The sequence below is a fragment of the Gymnoscopelus microlampas genome (assembly GCF_963454915.1).
Source record: "Gymnoscopelus microlampas genome assembly, chromosome: 7".
NCBI classification, from domain to species: Eukaryota; Metazoa; Chordata; class Actinopteri; order Myctophiformes; family Myctophidae; genus Gymnoscopelus; species Gymnoscopelus microlampas.
The window spans coordinates 16,813,292-16,825,791 of NC_139944.1; the positions used below are offsets into that span (position 1 = coordinate 16,813,292).

Sequence of the window (12,500 nt, forward strand, 5' to 3'; positions counted from 1 at the left end):
ACTGGGACACTGGAGAGGGGACAGATAAACACAATTAACAATTTTGGCATTTAGCAACCAGAGCGACATACGTGTACAGCAAGCGAGGTAAACACAGTGTAGTGCCTCAGTTAACTAGGATCACGAGTAAATCAAGAGCATCGCATCAGTCTAAACAATACACTATCAAAATAATAATCTGTACATATACTATAGGATACCAGGTAAACACTGAACATAGCATCTGTCTAAATAACCAGCTATCTAAATGTTAACATTGTGGTCATGAAAAACAAGCCCTAGTAACAAAAACATGAGAACAAATGACATACTGTAGGTAATTCTGCATGGTCATCATAATTAGGTCAAGTGCTACGGGCTATAATTGGGAGTGAGTCGGCAGTTCTAACTGCAATGGGTAGTTTGTTCCACATTTTGGGAGCCAGGACACACACGTTGTTGGACAGAGGGAGAAGCAACCAAGTACAATCACGGTCTTCTGCTGAAGGCCAATGGGAGTTGCCCAGTAAATCAGTGGCTGGTTCTCAAATATTTTCATGTCAAGGACTCCCAAATGTATATGTATTTGGCCGCAGACATTCATCTGAAAAGACTTTGTGCCAGGGACCCCCATAAGAGAAGATTTTTGTTGTTAAAAACGTTCAAAATGATTCCACATTTTTCAGGATTTTCTAAATGTTTATGAATATAGCCAATGTACAAGCTCACAACATCATCACTACGAGTTGTCAGCTTAATAGATCGTCTAGTTTCGAATATACAAAGTATAAAATAGGTTTAAAGTATTTCAACTCTTCTCCCTGGAATATAGAATCCCCTTAAGGACCCCTAGAGATCTCCGGACCACAATTTGAGAACCACTGCTGTAAATGGTCTGCAGTTCTACAACCCCTTTCTCCAAAGAGCTTCACAATGTGTATTGCATCGACCCATTCACACACTGATGGCGGAGGAAGCCATGCAAGGCACCAACCTGCTCATCAGGAGCAGTTAGGGGTTCAGTGTCTTGCTCAAGGACACTAAGGCACAAAGCCAAGAGGAGCTGGGGATTGAACCCAGAACCTTTCAGTTCCCAAACGGCCACTCTACCCCCTCAGCAATGAGCATAGAATTCTATGCTATTTTAAGGGACAGCATTGGCTCAGGAGGTAGAGCGGCCGTCTTGGAATCGGAAGGGTCCTGGTTCAAAGTGCTCTTGAGCAAGACACTCACTGTAACCCCTACGTCCCAGATGAGCAGGTTTCTTGCATGGTTTCCCCTGCCGTGAATGGGTGAATGTGAAATACGTTGTAAAGTGCTTTGGATAAAGGTGCTTTATAAATGTAATCATTTTACCTCCTGCAAATGGTCACTGGGAGCTGTCCAGTATACATTCCCAGTCAAACCAGTTAACATCTTCTGACAGGACCACTTCTCCAAACTCTGCTGCTGCCACTCTTTTCTCTCAGCGAAGAAACTGTGTGTGTGTGTGTGTGTGTGTGTGTGTGTGTGTGTGTGTGTGTGTGTGTGTGTGTGTGTGTGTTGACTCTGCACATGGGTTATGGTCACAGCATCCAAGCATGACTGTTTCATTTTCCTTTTAATCATCCTGTTGTAACACACACACACACACACACACACACACACACACACACACACACACACACACACACACACACACACACACACACACACACACACACACACACACACACACACACACACACACATGCACACGCACACACAAATACACACGCACACATATGCACATACACACCGATGCATGCGCGTACATACTCCCCCCACCCACCCACCCACACACAGACACACAGACACACACACACACACACACACACACACACACACACAGACACGGCTGACCTCATCGGCAATCAACCACATCACACAAAACCACTCCACAGAGGAAAAGACTCCCCAGGAGGGAGAATGAAATAACAACACACACACACACACACACACACACACACACACACACACACACACACACACACACACACACACACACACACACACACACACACACACACACAGTGGGGCCAGCAGTATAGCCTCAGGTTGTGTGACAGGTTGAAGTTTCCCAGTGGAGCTCACAGCTCTGGTGTTAAAACACCAGTTAACCCTCACAGCTTCACCATCCTGCTTTTATTAACTCACGTTACTGTGTGTGTGTGTGTGTGTGTGTGTGTGTGTGTGTGTGTGTGTGTGTGTGTGTGTGTGTGTGTGTGTGTGCGTGCGTGCGTGCGTGCGTGCGTGCGTGCGTGCGTGCGTGCGTGCGTGCGTGCGTGCGTGCGTGCGTGCGTGCGTGCGTGCGTGCGTGCGTGCGTGCGTGCGTGTGTACTCACAGTTCCAGGTCTCGGGTAGGGAATGCGGCCCTTGTATTCCACCCAGCGATAGTCAGGGCCCTCCTTGTGGGCGAAGGGCCCGTTGAACGCAGCGCGGATGGACGCCATGGAGTACACACACACTGCTGAGCCGCGGAACACAGAACTACATAACACACACACACATAGAGAGAGAGAGAGAGAGAGAGAGAGAGAGAGAGAGAGAGAGAGAGAGAGAGAGAGAGAAGGGGGGGAGATCCTAAATGAGACCATCAACCAAAAATGAAATCAAATAAAAAATGTGTTTTTAATATGGTATACTGCCTACTGCCTGCTGCTTTATTACACAGCTGTGGGTAAACAATACCTTCTTATATCTGTCCTTTGAGAGTGATGTTCCTATTCAGGGGTTCAAATTGTCAAAATACTACAGCATCCTTTTTTTTTTTCCTTAACCCACATAAAAACCCATATTATTTATAAATTATTATAATAAGGAATAATGTCAATGAATTGAGAGAGAATGAGGGGAAAAGAGAGTGAGTGAATGGGAGAGAATGAAATAAAAAGGCAAAACATTCACAGAGTAAGAGAGAGAGGGGTAATGAGAGGCAGGGTGAGGAAGAGACAGAAGAGCGGAGAAATGAGGAAACAGCAGAGAACAGAGTAGGAAGGGAGGAAGGGGAGGAATTGAGGAGACAAGGAGGAAAGGAAAAAAGGATGGCAGGAGGAAGGGAGAGAGGGAGAGAGAGAGAGAGAGAGAGAGAGAGAGAGAGAGAGAGAGAGAGAGAGAGAGAGAGGGAACAGGAAGAGATTGTTTTGATAGATTAGGGCTAAAATAACACAGCAAGCTATACCTCTTCACCTTTGACCCCAGAGTGACACTTGGGTGAGCTTTTGGGATGTTTCACAACAGTGAAAGAAGTGCACGTGTTGACCTGGGTGTGAGTGTGCACGTGTTGACCTGGGTGTGAGCGTGCACGCACTGACCTTGGGTGTGAGTGTGCATGGGTTGGTCTGGGTGTGAGAGTGCACATGTTACAGTGATTGTTATGTTTAGGAGGGGAGCATCCTTCCAGAGTACCGTTCTGTCTGACAGGGTGTTACCCACTCACTGACTGACTGACTGACTGACTGAGTGAGTCACTCACTGACTGAGTCACTAACTGACTTGCCTCGATCTTCAGGCTTTTATCTTCCTTCGCGTTTTGCTCAAAAAGAAAGCCTGGACCAAGCTGTTGACATTTCTGGCATAGGAAGTGGGAGTGAACCTTTCATTTCCCCAACCAAACAAAGTGCAGTGGGCGTCACTCCAAATGTTGTGACGTCAGGGCTCTCAATGCTGCACATTGGGGAGGAGGCGGGGCGTGGAGCGGGCGGCGGCGGGGGCGGTGGCGGTGGCGGGCGCACAGATCAGTGAACCAATGTGAGCCCCCGGCTGTTTTCTCCGGAGATTTTAGATCCGCCCTCCTATGCCAGATATCAGACGCGCTGGGGCAGGCTACTGATAGCAGATATACAAGCTCACAGCGCTGCGAGCTTGACATTTTTTTTTTTTACATAAATCTTCTCTTTTGGGGGTCCCTGGCACAAAACCTTTTCAGATGCACTGTACTACTGGACTCACCTGGAGGTGGTGAATACTCCATAGATAGTGGGGTTCTGTGGGTCTTTGTTCTCCAAGACAAAGATATCCTCTGGGGAAAAACAGCCACAGAAAAGAAGGAAATAATAAATATACACAAAGAACAGAGTGTACTGGTATCTTGGAGATGACTGGCAGTGTGAGTTTAATGGTCCGATCTATTTTGTAGATACTGTGTATGAAAACATAAAACTGCTTGTTTTATGGTGTACATACAGTATAGTGAAGCACATGCTTTGGGTTGTCTATTTTCGGCTAATGCTCGATCAGAGTAGGGATGCTATAGGGGCTCATGTGGTGAACAGTGAGGATTTGACAGTGCTTTACTATACCTAGCTCATCAAACTGGGTGTCCACACCAAACGGCCCAGGGTAGGAGCACACCAGTCTGGCCTTGAGGAATGTTGTCCAACGGTTGATCAGGCTCCTCTTACCCCCAATGTCATTCTGGAGAGAGGAGGAGGAGGAGGACAGAAGGGAAGAGGAATAGAGGGAAGGAGGCGGGGGGGGTACGGAGGCATGGAGACGGAGAGTGGCGAGCAGAGGAGAGGAGAGGAGAGGGGGGTGTAGATGAGAAGGAAGGTGAGACGAAGACAGGTGGTATAGAAAAGGAAGCAGGGAGTGCAGGGAGTGCAGGCAGGTATAGGAGAGAGGAGGCAGAGAGGAAGGGATTAAAGTATTATCCTACTACAGTAATGCTACTGACTCTTTTTTTGTTCTTGTTTGTATCTCTTTCTTTTTTCTACACTCATTATTACGACCTACGCTGCTACATTGTCTGAACGAAGCCAAACAAAAATAAGCTTTACTCTTATGTAGCTGTGCACAAGATGCAACAATACATACAAACTTGAACCTTGGAGAGGAGGGGAGCGAGTGAGGTATTAGTGTGTAATTAGGAATTTTACTTCTTCAATTACATTAACCACTTTAACCCTATTTAGTTGACTGGGGTCCCCCAGGGCTCTACACTTAGTTGGTCCACTCCTTTTTTCCCTCTAAATCTCACATCTACAAGCTCACAATGCGTCACGTTGCAATGCGTTGTGAGCTTGTAGATCTGATATTTTTGCCAAATGTCTAGTGTCGCTATTGCCAGAATATCGACACTAGGGTTCAAGTGGTTAAGAGCTCAGAATTCCTACATTCTTCAAATTCTCTGTATCTAATTAATTGTGACAAAGTACTGGTGAATGTCACAAACGGTCTGCATTTAGTGCCACTGTACAAAGCGCTTTACAATGTGCGTTACATTCATCCATTCACACACACATTCACACAACGATGGAGGCTACCATGCAAGGCACCACCCTCCCTCATTGGGAGGCAGTTAGGGGTTCAGTGTCTTGTTCAAAGACACTTCAACAGGAACCTTCCTGTTCCTAGACAGCCATTCGGCCTCCTGAGTCAGAGCAACTCTCCAGTACTGTACTTTTTTTTTAAATTTATTTATTTTTACAATTTTGAGGTATTTTTTACTTTACTGGAGTATTTCTTTTACTTCTACTCCACTACATCTCAGAGGCAAATATTGTACTTTTACTCCATTACAATTATTTGAAAACTTTAATTTCTAGTTACTTTGTAGATTTTTATTATCTACAAATAATAGATAGCTTTGCGACGCGTTGTGAGCTTGTAGATCTGCTATTTTCAAAATATTTAACATTTTGAACACTTGTGAAATAGGACAATCAGCATAATGACTACTTTTTCTTTTGGTACTTTAAGTACATTTTGATGCCAATACTTTTAACTAACCCTATAATATATCATCATGAATCAATTTAATATTCCTTATATGGTTAATATAACATATACAGTCTATTGTGTGCAAGTATTGGCAAAATGTAAGTACAGTATACGTACAGTTGCCTCAGTGCAAACAACATTTCATATATTATGTATTGTTTTAAAGTTGATGATCTATCAGTGAAGTTCACCTTGCAGACTCGAGCCACGCGGCTGTAGACCCTCTTGTCCCATTGGCCGGCCTCCACGGCCCTCTCTTTGAAGAAGAAGTAGACCTTGTCATCGTCGGGGCTGTGTGTGTCAGGAATGGAGAAGGAATCCACAAACTCTGGCTCTGTTTGGGAAAGGTAGACCAAAGGGTTAACCCTTTCCTCATTTCAGGAGCTTTGTATCATTGCAAAATGGAGTATTAATTTAACCCAGCCCCCCGCCCCCCGTGTCAAATCAGACCCATATGGGTAGTTCTAAAGCTCAATTTATACCGACAATTTTATGGCAACAAGAACAGAATTTCAAGCTAAGGTTAGGTAACGTTGTTAGCCTGAAGCTGAAGATCTGTTCTTGTCAGCAAGAGACAACATCTCTTGACGTAGTGAAAATAAGGCAAGGTCCCTTAGTGTAAGACGTATTTATCTTCAGGTTTTCTAAGTCTGTTAGTTGTAAAAAAAAATAAAAGTAAAAAAAATGTTTTTGTTGTTATTACTACTTTTATTTTTCTTGGACCCTGTTGCTTTATTGTTTGGTAATATGAATAATAATAATAAAACGTGTCACCATTGAGCCAGTTGTCTTGGTACGCCTCTGTCCTGATGTAGGGCAGAGTGCTGCCATGGAGAGATGTACGGAAGATACCAGCATTCGCCCCCATGAAGTCCACTGATGTACCTGCATACAGCTCACCATCTACACAGAGAGACAGAGAGAAAGAGAGAGAGAAAGAGAGACAGAGAAGGGGAGAGAGCGAGAGAGAGAGAGAGAGAGAGAGATAAAGGAGTGAGAGAGAGAGAGAAAGGGAGGGAGGGAGAGAGAGGGGGAGACAAAGGGAGAGATAGAAAGGTAGAGTGTGAGAGAGAAGGAGAGAGAGAGAGAGAGAGAGAGAGAGAGAGAGAGAGAGAGAGAGAGAGAGAGAGAGAGAGATAACGGGGGGGGGGGTGAGATCGTAAATGAAACCATCAGCAACAACAAAATTAAATCAAATAAAAAATGTGTTTTTAATATGGTATACTGCCTACTGCCTGCTGCTTTATTACACAGTTGTGTGGGTAAACAATACCTTCTTACATCTGTCCTTTGAGAGTGAGGGGTTTCAGGGGTTCAAATTGTCAAAATACTACAGCGCCCTTTTTAATTTTCTTTCCTAAAATATATTTTACTGACATTAAGAATTACTTGACTTTATTGTTTGTTTATACACTATACAGTATTTCTGCTTCAAAGGAATAATGTCAATGAATTGACATAGATCTCATTTTGGAAAAGTATTGCAAAAATACATCAGAATAATCATTTGTGTAGGTTTTAGTCTTAAATTCCGGCATCTGTCAATAGTTTACACACAAGCTATGTCTGCAAAATGTTTACACCAATCTATAGAAACCCCTTGACCCTTATAATGCTACAGTATGAATGTCAGTTCATAGCATAACTTTCCTGCACATTCTGCTGTGTCTGTATACAAGTCAATAATTCAACCAGATGTTGTGTCTAGTGATCCAAGATGTTAGATTTCCACAACATTTATGTTCAAAAATGTGTCAACATCTTCGTTCAATTACAGTATGATTCTGCACAACAGAGCTCAACAGTACGTCCCCTTAAGGCATGTGGAAAATGTGTTTACCGTAAACCTGGCCAACGCCTCGGTCTCCTGATCTCATAGCTTGTGATAATGAAAGTGCGAAAACATCTTTTTTAAATTATGGTTTTGGACTCACCAATACTACACCCAACTCAATCCTGTAAACATCATGCATTGTGAAATTACCATTCCCGTATTGTGTGGGATCTGATATCATATACTGTAGGTAAAGTATGTTCACAACACTTGCTAATTACATAAACATACAGTAGTACCCTTCAGACTTTCTTCGAGAGATTTGTTCCAACTGAACTCCATCAAAGTGTACTCATTACGCAAACAATATTGTTGTGAAGTTTAAAGAATCAGATTGTATATTTTCCTCACATCGGAATCAATTTGTAACTGGAAGTTAACTATCTGAGGTCTACGTGAATCACGTGATGATTAAGTATTTTGGACTTCCAGTCTCTGGTTTAACCTTTTTGACAATTGTCCAAAGATTGTCAAAAATGCATACTTTTCATGAAGCGACAGGGCTGTGCAACGAAGCATAAATTAGCCTCACGACGTGACATGTTAAATGCCATGTGACATGAAAATGACATACTGAAACATTTTATTTAATCTCTGTGTCATGTCATGTCTGATTTATATTCTACCACAGTGAAACTAATGGCAAATGAACAAAAAAGACGATTTAGTTCATGATTTTTCTATCCTCATTTCCCATAGGGCAACGACTGACGTCAACATGAGTGAAATGATAATGTGGTCACTGTGGTGGACCTCCAGACCACACACCCCACACACTCAATGGACTGTCTGTCACTGGAGACGCTTAACAGGATATTACTGACCCCGCAATGACAAGAAAATGATTTAATAAATCCCTTTTGTGAGTCTGTGTGTGTGTGTGTGAGAGAGAGAGAGAGAGAGAGAGAGAGAGAGAGAGAGAGAGAGAGAGAGAGAGAGAGAGAGAGAGAGAGAGAGAGAGAGAGAGAGAGAGAGAGAGAGAGAGAGAGAGAGAGAGAGAGAGAGAGAGAGAGAGAGAGAGAGAGAGAGAGAGAGAGAGAGAGAGAGAGAGAGAGAGAGAGAGAGAGAGAGAGAGAGAGAGAGAGAGAGAGAGAGAGAGAGAGAGAGAGACGCACCAGTGAGCCTGGCAGTGAATGTCTCTCTGGGACTGAAGGGACATTTTCCTCTGCCTGACTCCATTATGTTGGACAGCATGAACACTGGATCCTGGAAATATAAACAGAGAGTGAGAGAGGGGGGGGGGGGGTAGAGAGATGGATGGATCACAGAATAACAAGAGTTATATGACATGGGTAGAGGGCAGAGAGAGAGAAAGAAAGAGAGAGAGAGAGAGAGAAGATAGAAAGTTACTCATCAGCACTGGCTTTTTACAGTGTGGCTCCTCTAGGCCGAGCCGTCTAGAAAAGGGTCTGTGAGTCTTTCTGTCTATCCAGGGCCAAATTTCATGTGCATGCTGCCAGTAGGCCACACACACACGCACACGCACACACACGCACACGCACACGCACAACACACACACACACACACACACACACACACACACACACACACGCACACACTACTTATTATGCCGAATGGCTCATTTCATAATCATATTATACAATTGTAATTAGTAATGAATTACTGTGTTCATCACTTTAATGTTGCAGCTGGTAAAGGTGGGGATGAATTTTTTAATACTATTTTTTTTTGGGGGGGGGGGGGGGTTTCTGCCTTTATTTTTTGATAGTACAGTGAAGACAGGAAACAGGGAGAGAGAGAGACGGGGAGTGACACACAGCAAAGGCCGTCAGGCTCGGGAATCAAACTCTCTGTTTGGCTGCAATTGAGCCTATATCCCATGCGGTATTCGCCTTAACCACTAGGCCATTGGTGCCCCGGTGGGAATGATTTGAATTAATTTATGTGCTTCTTGGTAGTTTACCTACACTAATATATCATAATGTATCAGTTAATGTATGCTTTGCATTAATAATCTAAAGTAACTAGTAACTAAAGCTGTCAAATAATTGTAGTGCAGTATAGTTACACTCATACTGACTTGGAGAATCTATTTGTTGCACCAGGATGGATGGAGGTGAATGAATGAACGAACGAATGAATCTCTTACCTCAGTGCTGTGTCCCAGGTGGAGGTATGTACATTGAGGGTGGTAGGCTCCAGTACCACACACATACACGTGGGTTTTATTGAAAGGTTGCAACAGCCGTACAAAGTTGGCACAGTCCGTCTGGAAGAAATCACGATCCAGCTCAATTCAATTTACTGTGCAGTTTGATTTAATTTAATCCAATTATTTTCTTATGTGATGTCTCAATTCATGGATGTCTATGGGATGAAGTAGCAGCTCCTTACAATTGGACGGCTGCATGGTCTAACAAAACGACACATAATAATGTAGTCATAAAGTTGCTAATTTCACATTTTCCAACTTTATAAAACTGTATAGATGTAGGCCTATAAATGTTAGAATTATTCAATTATTTCAAACATGGTGGATGAATATGAATATGCATTTCCAAATTATGATGTAATTGTTTAGGATTCTGTATGTACAGTATGTAAGCGCTAGGTTAACAATTATTCTTCCATACTTTTGAGATGCCATTCCCATCATAATTTATACAGTACATATGTAACTTTGAGAGTGTACACTCTCAGAGTTAATCGAAAACTCTTTATTGTGTATATTGTAAAAAAAGTGATGGTGTAATGGTAGTACCTCCAGACTTTTCCCTGCTTGTTTGCAGTGCTCTACGTTTTCTTTGGCAGCGGGCCAGTAGATCTGATGGGAGACAGCGGACAGGAGAGAACACACACACACACACACACACACACACACACACACACACACACACACACACACACACACACACACACACACACACACACACACACACACACACACACACACACACACACACACACACACACACACACACACACATTGATGTATGATGCATGTTGGCTTATTGGAGCAAACAATAATTATAGGGACACAATTCAGTGCCAATATGACGTCAGTTAATTACCTTTTGGTTGTGGTTGTTGTACGATATTCTGTAAGAGTATTGTCACGTCTTACCATGCGTGTGGGCAGGTCCAAGCTGTCAGACCGCAACAGGTAGATGTGGTCCTTCCCTCCCACCAATAGCCAGCCCCGATCCTCGTCCAATAGCAAGGCCTGGTAGCCCCCGCTGACTCCGCCCTCCCAGAAGGTGGCAGAACGGTTTTTCAAATCTGAAGAGAGGGACAGACAGACAGACAGACAGACAGACAGACAGACAGACAGACAGAGGAAGATGGAGATAGAGAAGATATATTTCAGTGATGGACAGATAAATAAGCCTTTTAAGCGCATACTTAATAATCATAATAATTATAATTAGACCTATTTCATCTCACAGCCAGCATCTTTCAGCTTCAGCCAGCTGAGTGCTGGAGGGGTCAGTTAGGGGTTAAGTGTCTTGCTGAGGGACACCTTGACACATTGTCAACCTGGGACCTTCTGCTTCTCGGGCGGGCTCTTTACCCATTCAGCTATGGCCGCCCAGCATTAAGCTAACGTCAGCCTTCAGAAGAGTTGGCGTTCAGTTGAATGAAAACAGGGAGTTGGAGTGGACCCACACATGTGCTATTATTTCCCCTTCACTCATTCAGAGAGGATCCCAGCAGACCCCCAGGCCTCTCCTCTCCCTGGGGAGGCGGCTCTAAAGCAGGCAGAAAATGACCTGAACAAACACAGCAAATTAACCTTGAAACTCTACTCCACGCCAGCAGGCCGGCATGCCAGCCATTATTTTACTCCATCTGTCTTGCTTGTGAGCCTGTCTATCTAGCCCATACACACTGTAAATAATGGCCTGAAACGAGGGGAGCAAATGCGCTGTTTCATTCCATTCCAAACTGATGGCAAGAAGAAATACTGGAGCTGAATCAGGGTCAGGTGAAGAAAAAACATGAAATTATGAAATATTTGTTGTCTGCCTATAATTCTTGGTAACTGGCAAGATTTTTTGTCTGTCTTTTTCTAATCACAAAACTTTAGCTGTGACCAGGGAGCTACAGTACTGTGGCATAAGCCACTCTGTCGGTCAGTGGTTACGTTAGTTTGGTTGACCTGTCTGTGAGTCTGTCCGCAACATTCAAGCTCAAAACAAGCAGGTATCACATATAATCACAAATTAGTACAAGGCTTGGTTGAATACTCAATTCTGATTGGTCAATCATGGCATTTTGTTGCATTAAAGTTCAGCTCATTCACAACACCTGTGGCAGCTATAGAATCCAATCTGAATATCAATATACAGTAATCAGTTTTCCTTTAGCCCTGATGAAGACTGCTTAGGTCGAAACAAGTTGGCTTTTGCTGTGTACTATAAAGGCTGTTCTTCTTTTTACACTGATTGCCCAGATCTCCTGTTTTTTATCTAATCATTTTTTGGTGTTGAATTTTGTGTCAAATTATTGGTTTCTTTATTATGTAACCATGTAATAAGCAGGATAAGGAACAGCGAGGCAGTCATTATTGAGAAATAAACCCCTTTGGCCCCCTTGTGTCAGGTCTGTCCTTATCTCTCAATAATGAAAGCCTTGCTGATCATTATCTCTTACTTACAGTACATGCTTGTTCAGGTGGGTCTCTGAGCTTGGCAAGAGGGGGGTCAGATGGTCTGAACAGGGGGTCTTCAAAGTGTTCAGTACAGTATATTATATTAATACCATGCCTGCACCTGGCTACTCAGCTTGTGTCCCAGGCGGAAGAAGTTGAAACGTCTATTGTAAAATGCTGACCAGCTGAAGTGGAGCAAATTAGCCACAAAGATCTGTTCCACTTGCCTTCAGCCCCCTTTCTGTAGCTACCAGTGTAAGCTAACTACCCTGTACATCTGTCATTCTGAAAAGAGCTGAGTAAATCAACTACCTGGCCTGTAGCTCCTGCAAACTA

The 12,500-nt window shown here is 43.4% G+C and overlaps 1 protein-coding gene across 2 annotated transcripts in view; it reads right to left on the bottom strand.

Moving 5' to 3' along the window:
• The window catches only part of LOC311049786 (semaphorin-3D), a 129,316-nt gene that overhangs the window by 18,882 nt on the left and 97,934 nt on the right, over window positions 1-12,500 (bottom strand). For both annotated transcript variants that reach the window (XR_014601231.1, XM_084063631.1), the window contains exons 3-12: window positions 10,638-10,792; window positions 10,275-10,337; window positions 9,663-9,782; window positions 8,668-8,758; window positions 6,493-6,621; window positions 5,910-6,052; window positions 4,299-4,413; window positions 3,949-4,018; window positions 2,343-2,487; window positions 1-9 (exon numbers count right to left, since the gene is read on the bottom strand). The exon at window positions 1-9 is cut by the window's left edge and continues 214 nt beyond it. Coding sequence is in view for 1 of the 2 variants with exons in the window: in XM_084063631.1 (XP_083919757.1) it covers window positions 1-9; window positions 2,343-2,487; window positions 3,949-4,018; window positions 4,299-4,413; window positions 5,910-6,052; window positions 6,493-6,621; window positions 8,668-8,758; window positions 9,663-9,782; window positions 10,275-10,337; window positions 10,638-10,792 (1,040 nt within the window). In the remaining variant the exon portion in view is untranslated. The remainder of the gene's footprint in view (window positions 10-2,342; window positions 2,488-3,948; window positions 4,019-4,298; window positions 4,414-5,909; window positions 6,053-6,492; window positions 6,622-8,667; window positions 8,759-9,662; window positions 9,783-10,274; window positions 10,338-10,637; window positions 10,793-12,500) is intronic.